The following is a 19,813-nucleotide window of genomic DNA, read 5'->3' on the forward strand; positions in this document are numbered from 1 at the left end:
GGTGGCGCTTCCGGTCGGCATTTTGTTCTACGAGAGGGGAATCTAGAGACTCTTGATCATCGCAACGATCGTCATATTTTTTCATTTATAAGCGAAATTGGCTACAGTCCTAGTCCATGTTGGTTTAGACCGGCCAAAACACCAACGAACGGATGTTTCCTTCTATACAACGGTTGAAACATTCACCCGCGTATGACGGAAGAAGAAAGAATCTGTCCAACCCGGATTATTGTTGATAGCTAGCTAGCTAGCTGGCAGCTAGCTGGCAGGCAGGCTCCGCTGGAGGAGCTACGAGAGAAGAAAGGGGGAGCTAGAGAGAGAGCGAGAGAGAGAGAGGGAGAGAGACGGACCCATAACCTACCTTCAACATTCCCCTCCCTTTGAACGTAATATCCGAAGGTAAATTCAACCAGATGTTGTAGGCTATAAATATGCATGGTATTAAACACGTTAATAATAAATGTTGCGTTGCTTGTGGCTGTGAATGCTAGCCGTAGCTAGTTACACCAAGCGGCTTGCTGTCTCCGCTAGTCAGCAAGTGACGGCCTCGGCTGTTTTCACTGGTCGAGCTCGGGGATTGTTACTGGGCCGAATGGGGCCGCCAACTCACTAACTGTGTTTTATCTTTTCACTTTCCATCGTCTTATAGTATTGATAAAAGAAAAGTTAACCGAATGTGAAGCCGTGCGAATAGTGTAGCTATGTTTCTTGTACGTATTTCATCAGCTAGCTAGCAAGTGGGATAGTCGGTTTAGCGTTTATTTTGGTGAGACTGGTGTCGATTGGATTGGCATCCAGGAAAACATTTTGTCTGTCTCGGTTGCTCTGACTACCTAGCTAACAGCTAGTTAGCACTGAGCTAGCTCTAGTTTATAGAAAATCAGAGAAATGGACCATTGTTAGGTAACGATCGCTTGCTATCTCGTTATCTGTCACTCTAATCCTGCCATCAGTAAATAGACAGTTAACGCTAGCTATAGCTAGCTGACTATCTTACTAAAAAGAGTTCAAATAACTAGCTAGCAAGCTACACCTACATATCTGGTTAAACCGTGATTTCACTAACTGTAAACTTGACTGGCTAACTAGTTGTTTTCAAGGTGATCTGATGTGAAGTTAACGTTGGTTAGCTGTTATCTGGGGCTAGTTATTTACATAGTCTAACTCTCTACAGTAACGACGTAAATAGTGAACTCAACATTCAATGGTTGACTTATCTTAAACGATTTACAACAATAACATACAGCCACGCTCTCCAATTTGATGATTGAATGAGCAACTAGCATGTTAAAATGTATCGTCTAGCAAACGGACGCCTAGACTAGTTCGCAGACTAATATCACCTAACTTGGATTGACCAAATAAATGTTGATAAGCCGTGTTAATCTTTTTTTTTTTTTTTTTTGGTGGCATTGTTTGCATCGATTCCAATACTGTATTCATTACGCGATCTAACTAGCATTTCAAGAAGGTTATGCACGAATGTTTAAAGTAATCAACGGAATGTTGTTTTGCTAAGTTTTCACCCAAATACTGTCCTATCCATAACAAGCACTGTAATGTTATGATGATACGCGAGGTTGGCAGACACCCCATCCTCCACCAGCGCTGCCAGATATCCACAACACCCAGTTCCTGTGGTCATTGATAGATAGCCAGCAATGCTGCCGTCGGGTCCCCCTCCCCGCCCCCCCTCCCCACCTCCCTCCGCCTCCCTCCGCCTCCATCATCTTGCATCTGCTACTTTGGGCTGGCCCGCCTGTCAGTCTCCCTCCAGTCAGTCTCCCCCCTGTCAGTCTCCCTCCTGTCAGTCTCCCGCCTGTCAGTCTCCCTCCAGTCAGTCTCCCTCCTGTCAGTCTCCCTCCTGTCAGTCTCCCTCCTGTCAGTCTCCTTCCTGTCAGTCTCCTTCCTGTCAGTCTCCCTCCTGTCAGTCTCCCTCCTGTCAGTCTCCCTCCTGTCAGTCTCCCTCCTGTCAGTCTCCCTCCTGTCAGTCTCCCTCCTGTCAGTCTCCTTCCTGTCATTCTCCCTCCAGTCAGTCCCCCACCCTTGCAGGTCCCTAGTCCCCCAGCCTCGCAGGTCCCTGGTCCCTAGTCCCACAGCCTCGCAGGTCCCTGGTCCCTAGTCCCCCAGCCTCGCAGGTCCCTAGTCCCCCAGCCTCGCAGGTCCCTGGTCCCTAGTCCCCCAGCCTCGCAGGTCCCTGGTCCCTAGTCCCCCAGCCTCGCAGGTCCCTGGTCCCTAGTCCCCCAGCCTCGCAGGTCCCTAGTCCCCCAGCCTCGCAGGTCCCTAGTCCCCCAGCCTCGCAGGTCCCTAGTCCCCCAGCCTCGCAGGTCCCTAGTCCCCCAGCCTCGCAGGTCCCTAGTCCCCCAGCCTCGCAGGTCCCTAGTCCCCCAGCCTCGCAGGTCCCTAGTCCCCCAGCCTCGCAGGTCCCTAGTCCCCCAGCCTCGCAGGTCCCTGGTCCCCCAGCCTCGCAGGTCCCTGGTCCCCCAGCCTCGCAGGTCCCTGGTCCCCCAGCCTCGCAGGTCCCTGGTCCCCCAGCCTCGCAGGTCCCTGGTCCCCCAGCCTCGCAGGTCCCTGGTCCCCCAGCCTCGCAGGTCCCTGGTCCCTAGTCCCCCAGCCTCGCAGGTCCCTGGTCCCTAGTCCCCCAGCCTCGCAGGTCCCTGGTCCCCCAGCCTCGCAGGCCCTGGTCCCTAGTCCCCCAGCCTCGCAGGTCCCTGGTCCCCCAGCCTCGCAGGTCCCTGGTCCCTAGTCCCCCAGCCTCCCTGGTCCCTAGTCCCCCAGCCTCCTCCCAGGGGTAGTGGACACCGATGTACTTCAACTCCAGAATGATAATTAGCAGTTGGTGGGAGACGCCTGTCTCACCTGTGTGTGGTGAGATTAGATGAGGCACACCTGGGGTAGATATCTCTCACAAACACGTGTTAGCAGCATGTACGGGAATAGATGATGGGAGAAACAAGGTATATCGCCTGGCTGGAAGGCTGTGGGTCATGTGGATTTAACCACCCTTAGCTCAAAGTTTGAGGTAATTAATAATGTGCAGAATTCAGTTAGATTATGGTTTTATTCAAAGGGAAGTATACAGGGGGATTTGAACCTGTGACCTCTTGATCTTCGGCCACAGCGTCCTGAAATTATGATGCTGATGATTTTCGGACACTTGTTTAGTTTTTTGAGTTTGAGAGTCGAGAAATCGGGATCATGTTTTATATACTTACGGTTCTCCAATCTTGCTGCTATTGTTCTGTCTGCTGGGCAGGTGTGTTCCGTTCAGACTCGTAGACTCTTCTAGAGGCCATACCTCTGGATGGTTATTAATGCCCCTGTTGTTGTTCTTGCCTGTGCCCACACAGATTCAAGGAGCTTTCCCTGTCATGTCAGTGGTCGAACCCCGGACCCAGTAGATCTCACCATCAAGGTAAGATAGCTGTAGCTCTTCTGAGTCCAGGCTATAGTATCGCTATTGACTCAAAAGCTGAAAAAAAGCTTCCAACTTTTGAGCGCGTAGGGGTGCTTACGGCCAATCAGAACCAGGGACAGAGCCAGGCTAACTCAGGTGTGTGTTGTGAGCCAGGCTAACTCAGGTGTGTGTTGTGAGCCAGGCTAACTAAGGTGTGTGTTGTGAGCCAGGCTAACTCAGGTGTGTGTTGTGTGCCAGGCTAACTTGGGTGTGTGTTGTGAGCCAGGCTAACTCAGGTGTGTGTTGTGAGCCAGGCTAACTCAGGTGTGTGTTGTGAGCCAGGCTAACTCAGATGTGTGTTGTGGGCCAGGCTAACTCAGGTGTGTGTTGTGGGCCAGGCTAACTCAGGTGTGTGTTGTGGGCCAGGCTAACTCAGGTGTGTGTTGTGAGCCAGGCTAACTCAGGTGTGTGTTGTGAGCCAGGCTAACTCAGGTGTGTGTTGTGGGCCAGGCTAACTCAGGTGTGTGTTGTGAGCCAGGCTAACTCAGGTGTGTGTTGTGAGCCAGGCTAACTCAGGTGTGTGTTGTGAGCCAGGCTAACTCAGGTGTGTGTTGTGAGCCAGGCTAACTCAGGTGTGTATTGTGAGCCAGGCTAACTCAGGTGTGTGGTGTGATCCAGGCTAACTCAGGTGTGTGTTGTGAGCCAGGCTAACTCAGGTGTGTGTTGTGAGCCAGGCTAACTCAGGTGTGTGTTGTGAGCCAGGCTAACTCAGGTGTGTGTTGTGAGCCAGGCTAACTCAGGTGTGTATTGTGAGCCAGGCTAACTCAGGTGTGTGGTGTGAGCCAGGCTAACTCAGGTGTGTGTTGTGAGCCAGGCTAACTCAGGTGTGTGTTGTGAGCCAGGCTAACTCAGGTGTGTGTTGTGAGCCAGGCTAACTCAGATGTGTGTTGTGGGCCAGGCTAACTCAGGTGTGTGTTGTGGCGCCCAGGTGGCAGGAGATGTGAGGAGGGGTGTGGTGAGCGCGAGGACCTGACCTACCTGTGCATCGACACGCCGGGCCGCACACACCTTCAGCATGAACGGGGATATGCCTCATGTTCCCATCACCACTCTCGCTGGGATCGCTAGCCTCACCGACCGTGAGTACACACACACGCGCATGCTCTCACACACACACACTTTAGCACTTATTCTTGCCTCAAGGTTTTGTGTCACCCTTGATAGTTGATGGATGGTTGATTTGTAAGTAGCACCACTATTTCTGTGTGTGTTTAAATTGTTCTAAAATCTGAATGAATCTGAGACTGTGGTACTGATAATAAACATCTCTCTCTCTGACTCTCTCTGACTCTCTCTGACTCTCTCTCTCTCTCTCTCTCTCTCTCTCTCTCTCTCTCTCTCTCTCTCTCTCTCTCTCTCTCTCCATAACTATTCCACCCTTGGCTCCCTCTCTTATCTCCCTCCCTCTCTCACCCATCTCTCTCCACCCAGTATTGAACCAGCTGCCTCTGCCCTCCCCTCTGCCGGCCACCACTACTAAGAGTCTGCTCTATAACGGTCGTGTGGCCGAGGAGGTGACCTGCCTGCTGGCCTGCAGGGATGACAACCTGGTCACCCAGCTGGCTCACAGCCTCACCCAGGTCTCCACCGAGCACATGTGAGTACAGCCAGCCAGCCAGTCAAAACAGTCTGTCAGCAGTGTTACAACAATATCATTGTTGTGTGATTATGTAGTCCCATGTTTGAGCTTGTGTTTCCTGGTAGCCAGATGTGTTCCACATGGTAGCATCTTCCATGAGGCCTGCAGGCAGGCTGGTGCTGGTGCTGTTCGTTCCCACGGCAACCGGCTAACTATAGCACAGCATCCAATGTCAGTGACAATATTAGCTAAGTTCTCTTAGACTGTGTGGCTGACTAACCTCTGGCCTTGGTGTGTGTGTGTGTGTGTGTGTGTGTGTGTGTCTCTGTGTGTGTGTGTGTGTCTCTCTCTCAGAGAGCTGAAGGATAACCTGGGCAGTGATGAGCCAGAGGGGGAGGGCCCAGTCCTGCTGCAGACCATGCTGGCCAGGAACCCTGGGATCTTCAGAGAGACAGGTCTCTACTCTCTCTCTCTGTCTCTCTCTCTCGGTCTCTCCTCTCTCTCTCTGACCTTTCAGATCTAGGTTATGAACTGTTTAAACTGCTGATTTGATCAAGCCTAATGCTCAGCCGTGAAAAAACGCCTGACTCTTCAGGGCTCGACAATAACGATGGCCCGATGGCCCGGGGCCAGTAAAAAGTAACGTCGGGACAGTTAAACTAGCAACTCACTGGCCCGATCGGGCCACTACAAATTATTGATTGAAAAAAAAATTCGGCCCGGTGGGGCCAGTGCCAAAAAATGTTAATGTTGAGCCCTGCTCTTTCTTCTTGTTTTCTCCTGCTGCTATCAGCAGGGATCCTGCAGCAGCCAATGGGACAACAGTATAAAGTCACGCAGAATTCCATGCATGGCAGCCCTGCCCAATCAGGCGCCTTCCAACAGGCCTCCATGTCTCCCAACCCCTCCAGGTAAGCACTTAGTACTTTAATATCCCCCAACGCGTCACACAACCAAATCATAAACAATCCAAAAGAGAGATAGAGAGAGAACTCTCCACCTTTTCTACATCAAATTGAAGAGTGCCTAAAGGAAGGTTCCAGTTCTGACAGGGTCTCTATTCGCCACATCCTGACCCCCTCCTCCCTCCTCCTCCCCCTCCTCCAGCAGGTTCGGTCCTCCCCCGTCAGGGTCTGGTGGGGGGGGGTTCATGGGCCAGCAGACCAGCCCAGTGCCCAGCCCCTACACTCCCCAGAGCCCCGCAGGGTACCTGCAGTTCCCCCCCAGCTACACTCAGCACCAACAGATCCAGCAAGGTGAGATGGCTGTGTGTGTGTGTGGCGTCTACATGTGAGAGAGTGTGTGTGTGTATAACTCTCCTCTCTGCTCAGTGTCTGTGGCCAGCCCCATGGTTCCAGGGGGGATGAGGAACGTCCATGAGGGAAAGAGCTCCAGCCAGCTGTCCTCTAACCATCACGCCAGCGACGACTACATGAGCATCGTGCAGAGACTCAACACTGAGGTAGAACACACACACACACACACGTAGACCACACGCTCACACACACACACACACACACACACACACACGTAGACCACACGCTCACACACACACACGTAGACCACACGCTCACACGCTCACACACACTCACACACACACACACGTAGACCACACGCTCACACACACACACGTAGACCACACGCTCACACACACACACACACACACACGTAGACCACACGCTCACACACACACACACACACGTAGACCACACGCTCACACACACACACACACACACACACACGTAGACCACACGCTCACACACACACACACACACGTAGACCACACGCTCACACACACTCACACACTCACACACACGTAGACCACACGCTCACACACACACTCACACACACGTAGACCCACACGCTCACACACACACACACACACACACACACACACGTAGACCACACGCTCACACACACACACGTAGACCACACGCTCACACACACACACACACACACACACACACACGTAGACCACACGCTCACACACACACACACACACACGTAGGCAACACTCTCACTCACACGCGTTATTATCATCGGCATCTTCAAAGGTGCTTTTAGCTAAGAGGGATGCTGTGTTTACTAATCCACTAATCTTGACCCCCCCCTCGACTCTCTCCCCCTTCACCCCAGGAGAGTGACCCCTCCCTGAGGAACGCATCATTTCCTCTGAGGTCACCCCAGTCTGGCTGCTCTCCAACAGGAAGTGAAGGAACGCCCAAAGGTAGGGGGAGGGGGAGGGGCTAACTCATGCCCTCTAGACAGCCTACAACCACCAGATACATCCTAATCTCACCTGTCAGATTTGGGAGAGTTTAGTTACACTTTTAAACGTTTGACGATGAAATCCCTCTGACTGTCTCGGTACGAAACAGTATTTACTTTGTGACACGTAGACAATTGTTTTGCTTAAAATGAATTAAAAGTCACCTGAAGTTTTGACTTTTCAGAGCAGAGTAATCTTCACCTGTGTCATCTCTCTCCTCCCTCGCTCTGTCGCTAGCCGGCTCCCGCCCCCCTCTCATCCTCCAGTCCCCTCCGCCCTACTCCTCGCCACGGGAGGGCGCTGGAGACACGCCCGGCGACAAGAAACAGCAGAAGAAGAAGCCCAGCGGGGGGTCCTCCTCCGGGGGCGGGGGGGCGCTGAAGGACGACAAGGACATGTACGACATCGTCACCTCGCCCTCCAAGGACGTCACCAAGCTGACCCTCAGGCTGTCCAGGGTCAAGTCGTCCGAGTCGGACCCAGCGGGTGAGGCGCTGTCTGGTGTGGACCCAGGCTCAGACCTGGAGCAGGGGTACCCCCCTCAGGAGCAGGGGTACCCCCCTCAGGTGCAGGGGTACCCCCCTCAGGTGCAGGGGTACGCCCCGGGGCTGCAGGCGTACCCCCCGGGGCTACAGCACACCATGGGGGCTAAGCTGCAGCAGGCCGGCTCCTCCGAGTGGCCAGGGGGCGCTCTCCTCTCCTCCTCCTCGCCGTATGACGAGGCGGAGTTGGACGCGCTGGCTGAGATTGAGAGGATAGAGCGCGAGGCAGCCAATGAGAGGGAGCGCTGCTCCAGAGAGGTGCAGGATAAAGGTGTGTATGCTGTTTTAGGACACACACCCCTCTCCCTCCCCCCATCCTCCTGACCCCGCCCCCCCCACACATGTTTACACTACGACCAATCAGGGAAGGCCTGGCCCACGCCATCGCCCCCCCCCCAGACCCCCCACGGTCATCACAGAGCAGGTGCAGTGTCTCAGGGAGGAGAAGGTCTCTTGGAGCTGGTTTAGGGGACGGGGTACAGCTGAGTGGTTAGAGCATTTGACGGGTTTGAATCCCCCTCCCCGCATGTTGCCTTGATGAGGAGCTGAATGAGCAGCCTGTGGTTGGGAGAGGCACAGCTGCTTTAACATGTCAGCTTGACCTCAAAAACTAACAAACATGGTTTCCTGAAAGGAAGACTACCAATTTTGTGGTGGGAAATAGCTTTCTGGCTGATTGTTTTACATGCAGCATGCTAGTTTGGGCACTTTTTTCATTTGAAAGAATTGAGATGATACTTCTGTTTTCAGGCCCAGGGCCCTATCCAGATCTCTCTGTCTCTCTGTCTCTCTCTTTCTCTACATCTCCATCGCTCCCTCCCTCCGTCCATCTCTCGTTCCACGGCTGCCCTTTGCTTTGCTGCATGTCTGGTCTGCTCAGTGACTCGCTTCTTCTCTCGCTTCTTCTCTCGCTTCTTCTCTCTTCTTCTTCTCTCTTCTTCTCTCTCTTCTTCTCTCTCTTCTCTCTCTTCTCTCTCTTCTTCTCTCTCTTCTCTCGCTTCTTCTCTCGCTTCTTCTCTCTCTTCTTCTCTCTCTTCTCTCTCTTCTTCTCTCTCTTCTCTCGCTTCTTCTCTCTCTTCTTCTCTCTTCTTCTCTCTCTTCTTCTCTCGCTTCTTCTCTCGCTTCTTCTGTTGTTGTGTTCGTCCTGCTAGCCGATAGTGTCAGATTCTTGATTTAGTCGATTTTCTGGACGTTCCGTTTTGATGGGCGAGGTTTGTGTCTCTCTTTCTCTTCTTCTCCTCTCTCTCTCTCTCTCATCTCTCTCTCTCTCTCTGTCTCTCTCTCTCTCTCTCTGTCTCTCTCTCTGTCTCTCTGTCTCTCTCTCTGTCTCTCTCTCTGTCTCTCTCTCTGTCTCTCTCTCTCCAGACAAACCCCTGAAGAAGAGAAAGCAGGACTCCTTCCCCCCTGGAGCCGGGTGCGGGGGGCCCGGGGGGCGGGGGGTCCAGGTGGGCCCACGGGAGCCCCAGGCAGTGGAGGAGGAGCGGGGGGCAACGCGGGCAAGCTGACCCCCCAGGAAGGCAGCGCAGCGGGGAACGGAGCCAGCCGCCCCGCCCTGATGGTCAGCATCGACCTCCAGCAGGCTGGCCGCGCCGACGGGCAGCTGGACCCCTGCATGGTGGCCCCCATCCCTGCCCTGGAGGCCCAGCGCTGGCCAGAGGAGCCCGCCGAGGGCCCTGCCGCCGAGGGTTCCGACACGGCTGGCGTGCTCCGGCTGAAGCCGGGCGGCCGGCCGGAGGTCATCAAGAACAGGATGGACCGTCAGGACAGCCGCAGGGAACCCGCGAGGCATCGGCACGACGGGAAGCCAGACGCCCGCCGTCCTGAGGCGGGGAAGTCGTCCGGCCGGGGAGACCGGGAAAGGAGGGACCGGCGCTCGCCGGAGGAGCGTCACCGCGGCGACAGCCCCCGGGTGAGGCAAGATGGGCGGGGAGGGGGGGGCTGGAGGGGGGCGGGCGGCCTCGCAGCGGCGGAGCCGTGGCGACGGACCGGGAATCGTCCCGGTTACCGACCGTCCGGTAGCTCCAAGCAGCTGGACGCCAGACCTCCAGAGTTCCCTGCTCACCTGCTGGGGGGGTCGACCGGGGCGCTGAAGAACTTCCAGATCCCCAAGGTGAAGAGGGACCAGGAGGGGGCCCCTGGGGGCCCGGAGGAGGCCTGGGGGCAGCCTAGGGTGAAGCTGGAGAGACTGGGGCTGGTGAAGGACCTGGCTAAGGGGGCCAAGCCCGTGGTGGTGCTGCAGAAGCTGTCCATAGACGAGCTGCAGAGGTTCATCACACACAGCAAGTCTGGAGGGAAGAACCGCTTATCAGGGAGGACTGGGAAAGGTGAGGATCTCTGCTCTCCAGCTCTCTCTCACTGTCTCTCTCTCTCTCTCTCTCTCTGTCTCTGTCTCTGTCTCTGTCTCTCTCTCTGTCTCTCTCTCCCAGCTCTCTCTCTCTCTGTCTCCTCTCTCTCACTGTCTCTCTCTCTCTCACTGTCTCTCTCTCTCTCTCTCTCTCTCTCTCTCACTGTCTCTCTCTGTCTCTCTCTCTCTCACTGTCTCTCTCTCTCTCTCTCACTTTCTCTCTCTGTCTCTCTCTCTGTCTCTCTTTGTCTCTCTCTCTCTCTCTCACTGTCTCTCTCTCTCTCTCTCTCTCTCTCTCTCTCTCTCTCTCTCTCTCTCACTGTCTCTCTCTCTCTCTCTCTCACTGTCTCTCTCTCTCTCACTGTCTGTCTCTCTCTGTCTCTCTCTCTGTCTCTCTCTCTCTCACTGTCTCTCAGTCTCTCTCTCTGTCTCTCTCTCTGTCTCTTTCTCTCTCACTGTCTCTCAGTCTCTCTCTCTCTCTCTCTCTCTCTCTCTCTCTCTCTCTCTCTCTCTCTCTCTCTCTCTCTCTCTCTCTCTCTCTCTCTCTCTCTCTCTCTCTCTCTCTCTCTCTGTCTGTCTGTCTGTCTGTCTGTCTGTCTGTCTGTCTGTCTGTCTGTCTGTCTGTCTCTCTCTCTGTCTCTCTCTGTCTGTCTCTCTCTCTCTCTCTCTCTCTCTCTCTCTCTCTCTCTCACTGTCCTCCCTCTGTCTCTCCCTCTAACATCTCTCCCCATCTCCCCCCCTGCAGGAGGTCTGGACCAGTCAGTGTTGAAGGATCTTCCTCCAGAGCTGCTGGCAGAGATCGAGTCGACCATGCCCCTGTGTGAGCGTGTGAAGATGAACAAGAGGAAGAGAAGCAGCGTGAAGGAGCGCCCGCGCTACGCCGAGGTCAGCTCCGAGGACGAGGACAGCGAGGCCAACGGAGAACGTGAGTGACCAGGACGCGCCGGGCGCCACGACCACACCCACACCACGCCGCCATCCTCACAGCAGCTGTGGACGTGGTGTGACTGACCTGACTGTTCTCCTCCTCCCCCCCCCAGTGATGAGGAAGCGAGCGCGGCGGGAGAAGGACCGGGGCTGGGAGCAGGAGGAGGGGGAGCGCCGGCGGAGTGGTAGCTTCCAAGATGGCCGCCGCGGCTCGGCCAGCCGGTACCGGGAGTCCAGCGGCGAGGAGTCTCCGCCCCCCAGCATGAGCGAGCGTACGACCACACACAACGTCACACACACACACCGTTATTACAATACACCTTCACACACGCCACCTACGCACGACGCTACCCTCTGATTGGCCGAATGGGACGTGTACTTCCTGTCCTCCACAGTGGCCAGGAAGCAGAAGCAGAAAGAGAAGCAGAAGAAGAGGAAAGCCTACGAGCCCAAACTCACCCACGAGGGTGAGGCCACCCTCACCCTGTACCCCCTGCCACACCCTGTACCCCCTGCCACACACTGTACCCCCTGCCCTCACCTGTACCCCCTGCCTCACCCTGTACCCCCTGCCTCCCCCTGTACCCCCTGCCACACACTGTACCCCCTGCCTCACCCTGTACCCCCTGCCTCACCCTGTACCCCCTGCCTCACCCTGTACCCCCCTGCCTCCCCCTGTACCCCCTGCCACACCCTGTACCCCCTGCCACACCCTGTATCCCCTGCCACACCCTGTACCCCCTGCCTCACCCTGTACCCCCTGCCTCACCCTGTACCCCCTGCCTCACCCTGTACCCCCTGCCTCACCCTGTACCCCCTGCCTCACCCTGTACCCCCTGCCACACCCTGTACCCCCTGCCACACCCTGTACCCCTGCCACACCCTGAATCCTCCACCTACAGGGTGAAGTTACTCTTTCACATCTTCCGTCAGCTGACTTAGTTTCTTTGTTTGTTTGTTTTCCTGTGCAGAGCTGATGGACTCATCTACCTTCAAGCGGTTCTCCAACAGCATCGACAGCATCCTGGAGAACCTGGAGGACGTGGACTTCAGTGTCATGGGTACGCAGCCCCCTCAGATTAGGAGACTAGATTGAGGTGTATGTGTGAGTGTGTGAGGAACCCTAACCATGCTGAGAGATTAGTGAGCTTGTTAAAATGCTTTACTCCAACATAACCAGAGATTGAAACCCAGTCTGTCTCTATCAGAGGCTGTTGAGTCATCGTGACCGATAATGGTTTAATTCTCCTTTTTCACCTGACATGCAGAGATTATGTCTGTCTACCCACACCCAGATTAGCCTAATCCCTGTTCTCCCATTATGCTGGATGGATCTCAGTGAGGAGCAGGCTTAATCTGGATTAGCGATTGTGTTCCGACCATTCCTCTATCCCTCTCCTCCCCCCCCCCCCCCCCCTCAATGTTTACATGAACATATGTCTATGTTCACCAGGCTCTCAATGTCATTTCCTGTTCCTGTTCTCTACAGAGGATGACGATGAGATTCCTCAGGAGCTGTTGCTAGGGAAACACCAGCTGACAGAGCTGGCCAGCGAGTCTGCCAAGATCAAGGCCATGGGCATCACCAGCCGGGTACGACACACACACCACACACACACACACACACACACTCACACGCGAGTGAGATGAGTTCTAGTGTTCCTGTTCTCCTCAGATCCCCTCAGAGAAGCTGGTGAAGGTTCTCAACATCCTGGAGAAGAACATCCAGGATGGATCCAGGCTCTCCACGCTCATGAACCCTGTAAGTTACACACACACACACACACACACACACAGGTTCTTCAGCAGAAATAGCATGCCAAAACAAAGTGATGGCTTGAGGTCCTAAACTCTTCCCTCCCCATCTCTCTCCCTCCTCCTCTCCGTCTCCCAGGACAACGATGGTGAGGATGAGGAGCGTTTGTGGCGTGACCTCATCATGGAGCGCGTGACTCGCTCGGCCGACGCCCTGTCTGACGGCACTCAACATCATGACGTCTCTGCACATGGCCAAGGCTGTATACATGGAGGACGTGATCGAGAGGGTGCTGCAGTACGCCAAGTACCACCTGCAGAACACGCTCTACCCCCAGTACGACCCTGTCTACAGGGTGGACCCCCCACGGAGGTACACACACACGCTCTACCCCCAGTATGACCCTGTCCACAACACGCACACACACATCAAAAAACATAATGGGTATGACAGTCCTCCTCTCATCCAATCAGGGGGCTTGATGAGCTTCGAAGGCGAAGCGTGCTAAGTGCTCCACCCACAAGCAGCGCGTCATCATCATGCTGTACAACAAGGTGTGTGATGTGGTCACCAACATCGCAGAGCTGCTGGACATCCAGTTACTGACCGACACCACCATCCTGCAGGTGAGACACACACACACACAAGGCTGCTGTTTTACACATGACCACACGCACGTCCAGCCCTCTGACGGTCTCTCCTCTCCTCTGACGGTCTCTCCTCTCCTCTGACGGTCTCTCCTCTCCTCTGACGGTCTCTCCTCTCCTCTGACGGCCCCTCCTCTCCTCTGACGGTCTCTCCCTCTCCTCTGACGGCCCCTCCTCTCCTCTGACGGCCCCTCCTCTCCTCTGACGGTCTCTCCTATCGTCTGACGGCCCCTCCTCTCCTCTGACGGCCCCATCTCTCCTCTGACGGCCCTCCTCTCCTCTGACGGCCTCTCCTCGCCTCTGACGGCCTCTCCTCGCCTCTGACGGCCTCTCCTCTGACGGTCTCTCCTCTCCTCTGACGGCCCCTCCTCTCCTCTGACGGCCTCTTCTCTCCTCTGACGGCCCCTCCTCTGACGGCCCCTCCTCTCCTCTGACGGCCCCTCCTCTCCTCTGACGGCCCCTTCCTCTCCTCTGACGGCCCCTCCTCCTCTGACGGCCCCCTCTTCTCCTCTGACGGCCCATCCTCTCCTCTGACGGCCCCTCCTCTCCTCTGACGGCCCCTCCTCTCCTCTGACGGCCCCTCCTCTCCTCTTCTCCAGGTTTCCTCGATGGGCATCACTCCGTTCTTCGTGGAGAACGTCGTCAGTGAGCTGCAGCTGTGCGCATCAAGCTGGTCACCGCCGTGAGTGTCTCCAGCTCTCATCCTTCATCCCTCCATCCACTCATCCACCCCTCTCCCTTTTATAATGACTCTCTCTCTCTCTCTCTCTCTCTCTCTCTCTCTCTCTGTCTCTGTCTCTGTCTCTCTCTCTCTCTCTATGTCTCTCTCTCTCTCTATGTCTCTCTCTCAGGTGTTCTCTCGGTATGAGAAGCACCGTCAGCTGATCCTGGAGGAGATCTTCACCTCTCTGGCCAGACTGCCCACCAGCAAGCGCAGCCTCCGCAACTTCAGGTACACACACACACACACACTGTACACACACGCTCCACATCCACACACAACGCTCTCTGACACTCCGTCACACGCTCCCCCCCCCCACCAGGCTGAACAGCAGTGACCAGGACGGGGAGCCCATGTTCATCCAGATGGTGACGGCCCTGGTGCTGCAGCTCATCCAGTGTGTGGTGCACCTGCCCTGCGACAGAGACAGCCTGGAGGACGAGTACGACAGCAAGGTGGGGCGCACACACACGCTACAGACACACACACACCACACACACGCTACAGACACACACACACACACGCTACAGACACACACACACCAAGACACACACTAACACCCGTGTCGTGTGTGTTCCAGATGGACCAGGACCTGCTCATCACTAACTCCTATGAGACAGCCATGAGGACCGCCCAGAACTTCCTCTCAGTCTTCCTCAAGAAGTAAGACTCCCCCTTCCCCTCTCCCCCCTCAGATCTCCACCCTCCACCCCTCCCTCCCCTCTCCGTCCCTCCTCCAGTGAGCTCACAGCTGTCTCCCCCTCCTCCCCAGGTGTGGCAGTAAGCAGGGGGAGGAGGACTACCGTCCGCTGTTTGAGAACTTTGTCCAGGACTGCTGTCCACTGTCAACAAGCCTGAGTGGCCCGCCTCCGAGCTGCTGCTAAGCCTTCTGGGAAGACTGCTGGTGAGTGCTCACCGGTCTGCTCACCTGTCTGCTCACCTGTCTGCTCACCTGTCTGCTCACCTGTCTGCTCACCTGTCTGCTCACCTGGTCTGCTCACCTGTCTGCTCACTTGTCTGCTCACCGGTCTGCTCACCCTGTCTGCTCACCTGTCTGCTCACATGGTGGTGGATATACAGCTGTGTTCAGGATCTAAAACCCCTCCCCCCCCCAGGTGCACCAGTTCAGTAACAAGCAGACAGAGATGGCTCTGAGGGTGGCCTCGCTGGACTACCTGGGCACCGTGGCGGCCAGGCTCCGCAAGGACGCTGTCACCAGCACCATGGACCAGCGCTCATCAACCGCATCCTGAAGGAGGTACGAGGGTTAGGGGAGGAGAGGTGTTGTGTGTGTGTGTGTGAGAGAGAGAGAGAGAGGGAGAGAGAGAGGGAGAGAGAGGGGAGAGGAGGGGGAGGGGAGGGGGGGAGGGGAGGGGGGGGGGAGGGGGAGGGGGGAGGGGGAGGGAGGGGGAGAGAGGGGGAGAGGGAGAGGGAGAGGGAGAGGGAGAGGGAGAGGGAGAGGGAGAGGGAGAGGGAGACCTACCTTCCAGTCTGCCATAGGTGTGTGGAGGGGTAATGATGTACTGTCCTGTCATACTGTCTCCCCCAGACCGCAGGCAGTGATGAGACGCAGCAGCTTCAGAAGGCTTTGCTGGACTACATGGAGGAGAACGCAGAAAACAGACCCCCTCTCTGGTGGTGAGACACACACACATACACCCCCCCCCCCCCCCACACGCACACGCACACACACGTATACACCCTCCAGATCCTCACCCCCATCTCCTCCCCCAGTTTGCCAGGAAGTTCTACATCGCCCAGTGGTTCCGGGACACGGGCACTGAGTCAGAGAAGGCCCTGCGCAGCCAGAACCAGCGTGACGACGACTCTTCTGATGGGCCTCATCACGCCCGCGACCTGGAGACGGCCGGGGAGATCATGCAGCGCGCAGAGAGACGCAAGAAGTTCCTGCGCAACATCATTAAGACCAGCCCCGCACACTTCGCCACGCTCAGGTACGCACTCGTGCACGTGTCACACACACACACACAGAGTGTCTTGTAGTCCTGTGGGACTTGTAGTCCTGTGTTGGTGTGGGACTTGTAGTCCTGTCAGACTTGAAGTCCTGTCAGACTTGTAATCCAGTCAGACTTGTAGTCCTGTCAGACTTGTAGTCCTGTGGTGGTGTGGGACTTGTAGTCCTGTCAGACTTGTAGTCCTGTGGTGGTGTGGGATGTGAAGGTGTTGCTCTCCTCCAGGATGTCGTCAGACACGGTGGACTACCAGGACGCCTGCCTGATAGTACGCTACCTGGCCTCCATGAGACCCTTCTCCCAGAGCTTCGACATCTACCTGACCCAGGTGACCCTTCACCCCTCACCCCACCTGCCCACTCTCTTCCCCTCCACAACTGCAACATCAGAACCAGTCTCAGTGTATTGCTGTTTCCTGACATAGAGGAAGATTAGATTTCTACTTGGCTGTACAGTCAGGAGTAACGGTCTGTTCCTCCTCCCGTGTGTGTGTGTGTGTTCAGATCCTGCTGTACAGTCAGGAGTAACGGTCTGTTCCTCCTCCCGTGTGTGTGTGTGTGTTCAGATCCTGCTGTACAGTCAGGAGTAACGGTCTGTTCCTCCTCCCGTGTGTGTGTGTGTGTTCAGATCCTGCTGTACAGTCAGGAGTAACGGTCTGTTCCTCCTCCCGTGTGTGTGTGTGTGTTCAGATCCTGCTGTACAGTCAGGAGTAACGGTCTGTTCCTCCTCCCGTGTGTGTGTGTGTGTGTGTGTGTGTGTGTGTTCAGATCCTGCGTGTCCTGGGGGAGAGTGCCATTGCTGTCAGGACTAAAGCCATGAAGTGTCTGTCTGAGGTGGTGGCAGTGGACCCCAGCATCCTGGCCCGGGTACGAGGAGGGGGAGCGTGTGTGTGTTTTATAGCAAAACTGTGTGTGTGAGTGAGAGCAGTTGTTTGTATTTGTTTGCAAGCGTGAGACAGGTGTGTGTGTGTGTGTTAACCCTCTCTCTCTCTCTCGCTCTCTCGCTCTCTCTCGCTCTCTCTCGCTCTCTCGCTCGCTCTCTCTCTCGCTCTCTCTCGCTCTCTCTCTCGCTCGCTCTCTCTCTCGCTCTCTCTCTCGCTCTCTCTCGCTCTCTCTCTCGCTCGCTCTCTCGCTCGCTCTCTCTCTCGCTCTCTCTCGCTCTCTCTCGCTCTCTCTCGCTCTCTCTCTCTCTCTCTCTCTCTCTCTCTCTCTCTCTCTCTCCCCCCCCCCCCCCCCTGTGGTCCAGTCGGACATGCAGCGCGGGGTGCACGGGCGGCTCATGGATAACTCCACCAGCGTCAGGGAGGCGGCCGTGGAGCTGCTGGGAAGATTCGTCCTCAGCCGACCCCAGCTGACGGAGCAGTACTACGACATGCTCATAGAGAGGATCCTGGTACACACACACACACCCCCCTAATAACAAAGTTGAACTCACACGCCCCCCTCCTCACCTGGTTGGCTTGTGTGACAGTGTCATCTAGTGGAGGAACATGGTCATTACAGCAGCTGCTTGTTCACTGTGTGGGGCATCCAGGGTGTGGGTGTGGCACTAATGTGTGTGTGTGTGTGTGTGTCAGGACACGGGCATCAGTGTGAGGAAGCGTGTGATCAAGATCCTGCGGGACATCTGTCTGGAGCAGCCCACCTTCAGCAAGGTGACAGAGATGTGTGTGAGGATGATACGCAGAGTCAACGACGAGGAGGGCATCAAGGTGACTCACACACACTCTCACACACACACACTCTCACACACACTCTCACACACACTCTCACACACACACACTCTCACACACACTCTCACACACACTCTCACACACACTCTCACACACACACACTCTCACACACACTCTCACACACACTATCTCTCACACACTCTCTCACACACACACACACACCCTCACACCTTGTCTCTGTGTGTTGATCAGAAACTGGTGAATGAGACATTCCAGAAGCTGTGGTTCACGCCCACACCGGCTCATGACAAGGACAGCATGACCCGCAAGATCCTCAACATCACTGATGTGGTGAGGCCCTGCACACACACACACACACCTGGACACACACACCTGTTCAAGACTTTGGGTGCTCCCACACTGCCACCTAGAGGAGGAGCAGAGTAGTCACAGCTCTCCCTGCTGTTTCTCTCCAGGTGGCAGCCTGCAAAGACACGGGCTACGACTGGTTTGAACAGCTGCTGCAGAACGTGAGTGTTTGGCTCCACAGCGCCCCCACATGGACAATACACCAGCTCATGTTCCTCCATGTGTCTGGGAGGAAAATCTGTTCTGAATCTGCCTTTCTGTCTCTCTTTGCCTCACTTACTGACTCTCTCACTCTTTCCCTTTCCCTCCATCTCTCTCTCCATTTTCTCCCTCCATCTTCCCTCCCTCCCTCCCTCCCTCCCTCTGTCCAGCTGCTGAAGTCGGAGGAGGATGCATCCTACAAGCCTGCTAAGAAGGCCTGCATCCAGCTGGTGGACAACCTGGTGGAGCACCTCCTGAAGTACGAGGAGGCCCTGTCAGGTAGGAGGAGGAGGAGGAAGATGTGTTTAAGCTGCACGATGCGATGACTGGTCTCTCCTGACCTGTCTCTCCTCCACCCTGCAGAGAACCAGGGTGTGAACTCCAGCAGGCTGGTGTCCTGCATCACCTCCCTGTACCTGTTCAGCAAGATCAGAGCTCAGCTCATGGTGAAGCACGCCATGACCATGCAGCCTTACCTCACCACCAAGTGCAACGTGAGCACACACACACTCACACACACACACTCTCACACACACTCACACTCACACACACACACACACCCACAGCGCTGTATTATGAAGTCTAAAGCCGTGTGTGTGTGTCCAGTCTGCCAGTGACTTCATGGTGATATGTAACGTGGCTAAGATCCTGGAGCTGGTGGTTCCTCTGATGGAGCACCCCAGTGAGACCTACCTGGCCACCATAGAAGAAGACCTCATGAAGCTCATCATCAAGTACGGCATGACGGTACGTAGACACGCACGCGCTAGATCCCTCACAGCGGAGAAATACATGCACTAGATCAGACTAGATCCCTCACAGCGGAGAGATACATGCACTAGATCAGACTAGATCCCTCACAGCGGAGAGATACATGCACTAGATCAGACTAGATCCCTCACAGCGGAGAGATACATGCACTAGATCAGACTAGATCCCTCACAGCGGAGAGATACATGCACTAGATCAGACTAGATCCCTCACAGCGGAGAGATACATGCACTAGATCAGACTAGATCCCTCATAGCGGAGAGATACATGCACTAGATCAGACTAGATCCCTCACAGCGGAGAGATACATGCACTAGATCAGACTAGATCCCTCACAGCGGAGAGATACATGCACTAGATCAGACTAGATCCCTCACAGCGGACTAGATCAGGAGTAGGTGAGGCACAATGTAGAGATGTCCATGCTAGATCAGGCACAGCGTAGAGATGTCCATGCTAGGTCATGTGATCTCTCCCTGCAGGTGGTGCAGCACTGTGTAAGCTGTCTGGGTGCTGTGGTCAACAAGGTCACACACAACTACAAGTTTGTGTGGGCCTGCTTCAACCGCTTCTATGGTGAGTAGC

At 55.5% G+C, this 19,813-nt stretch overlaps 3 protein-coding genes across 3 annotated transcripts in view; 2 read left to right on the plus strand and 1 right to left on the minus strand.

Annotated features, from left to right (window-relative positions):
- The window catches only part of smad4b (SMAD family member 4b), a 236,616-nt gene that overhangs the window by 86,803 nt on the left and 130,000 nt on the right, over positions 1-19,813 (minus strand). The window lies entirely within an intron of this gene.
- Positions 7-19,813, plus strand: part of nipbla (NIPBL cohesin loading factor a) — a 27,981-nt gene continuing 8,174 nt past the window's right edge. Inside the window, 43 exon segments of the mRNA XM_062454208.1 lie at positions 7-399; positions 3,351-3,415; positions 4,386-4,536; positions 4,889-5,054; positions 5,391-5,491; positions 5,833-5,947; positions 6,144-6,292; positions 6,368-6,498; positions 7,173-7,263; positions 7,543-8,118; positions 9,213-9,253; positions 9,256-10,171; positions 10,937-11,116; positions 11,232-11,390; positions 11,514-11,585; positions 12,090-12,179; positions 12,608-12,711; positions 12,794-12,880; positions 13,013-13,087; positions 13,089-13,239; positions 13,343-13,500; positions 14,121-14,181; positions 14,184-14,203; positions 14,373-14,473; positions 14,565-14,697; positions 14,823-14,905; positions 15,015-15,073; positions 15,076-15,146; positions 15,358-15,475; positions 15,478-15,500; positions 15,792-15,863; positions 15,866-15,880; positions 15,977-16,197; positions 16,441-16,543; positions 16,983-17,081; positions 17,461-17,607; positions 17,792-17,926; positions 18,140-18,238; positions 18,364-18,417; positions 18,628-18,736; positions 18,821-18,951; positions 19,064-19,204; positions 19,711-19,804. Coding sequence (XP_062310192.1) covers positions 4,473-4,536; positions 4,889-5,054; positions 5,391-5,491; positions 5,833-5,947; positions 6,144-6,292; positions 6,368-6,498; positions 7,173-7,263; positions 7,543-8,118; positions 9,213-9,253; positions 9,256-10,171; positions 10,937-11,116; positions 11,232-11,390; positions 11,514-11,585; positions 12,090-12,179; positions 12,608-12,711; positions 12,794-12,880; positions 13,013-13,087; positions 13,089-13,239; positions 13,343-13,500; positions 14,121-14,181; positions 14,184-14,203; positions 14,373-14,473; positions 14,565-14,697; positions 14,823-14,905; positions 15,015-15,073; positions 15,076-15,146; positions 15,358-15,475; positions 15,478-15,500; positions 15,792-15,863; positions 15,866-15,880; positions 15,977-16,197; positions 16,441-16,543; positions 16,983-17,081; positions 17,461-17,607; positions 17,792-17,926; positions 18,140-18,238; positions 18,364-18,417; positions 18,628-18,736; positions 18,821-18,951; positions 19,064-19,204; positions 19,711-19,804 — 5,515 coding nt within the window. The 5' untranslated portion in view covers positions 7-399; positions 3,351-3,415; positions 4,386-4,472.
- LOC134014869 (small proline-rich protein 3-like) lies at positions 1,568-2,795 on the plus strand. The gene is made up of 4 exons (XM_062454046.1): positions 1,568-1,579; positions 2,033-2,107; positions 2,209-2,622; positions 2,670-2,795. The coding sequence occupies exons 1-4, from the start codon at positions 1,568-1,570 to the stop codon at positions 2,793-2,795; spliced, it is 627 nt and encodes a 208-aa protein (XP_062310030.1).

This window comes from Osmerus eperlanus, chromosome 28 (genome assembly GCF_963692335.1).
Source record: "Osmerus eperlanus chromosome 28, fOsmEpe2.1, whole genome shotgun sequence".
Taxonomy (NCBI): domain Eukaryota; kingdom Metazoa; phylum Chordata; class Actinopteri; order Osmeriformes; family Osmeridae; genus Osmerus; species Osmerus eperlanus.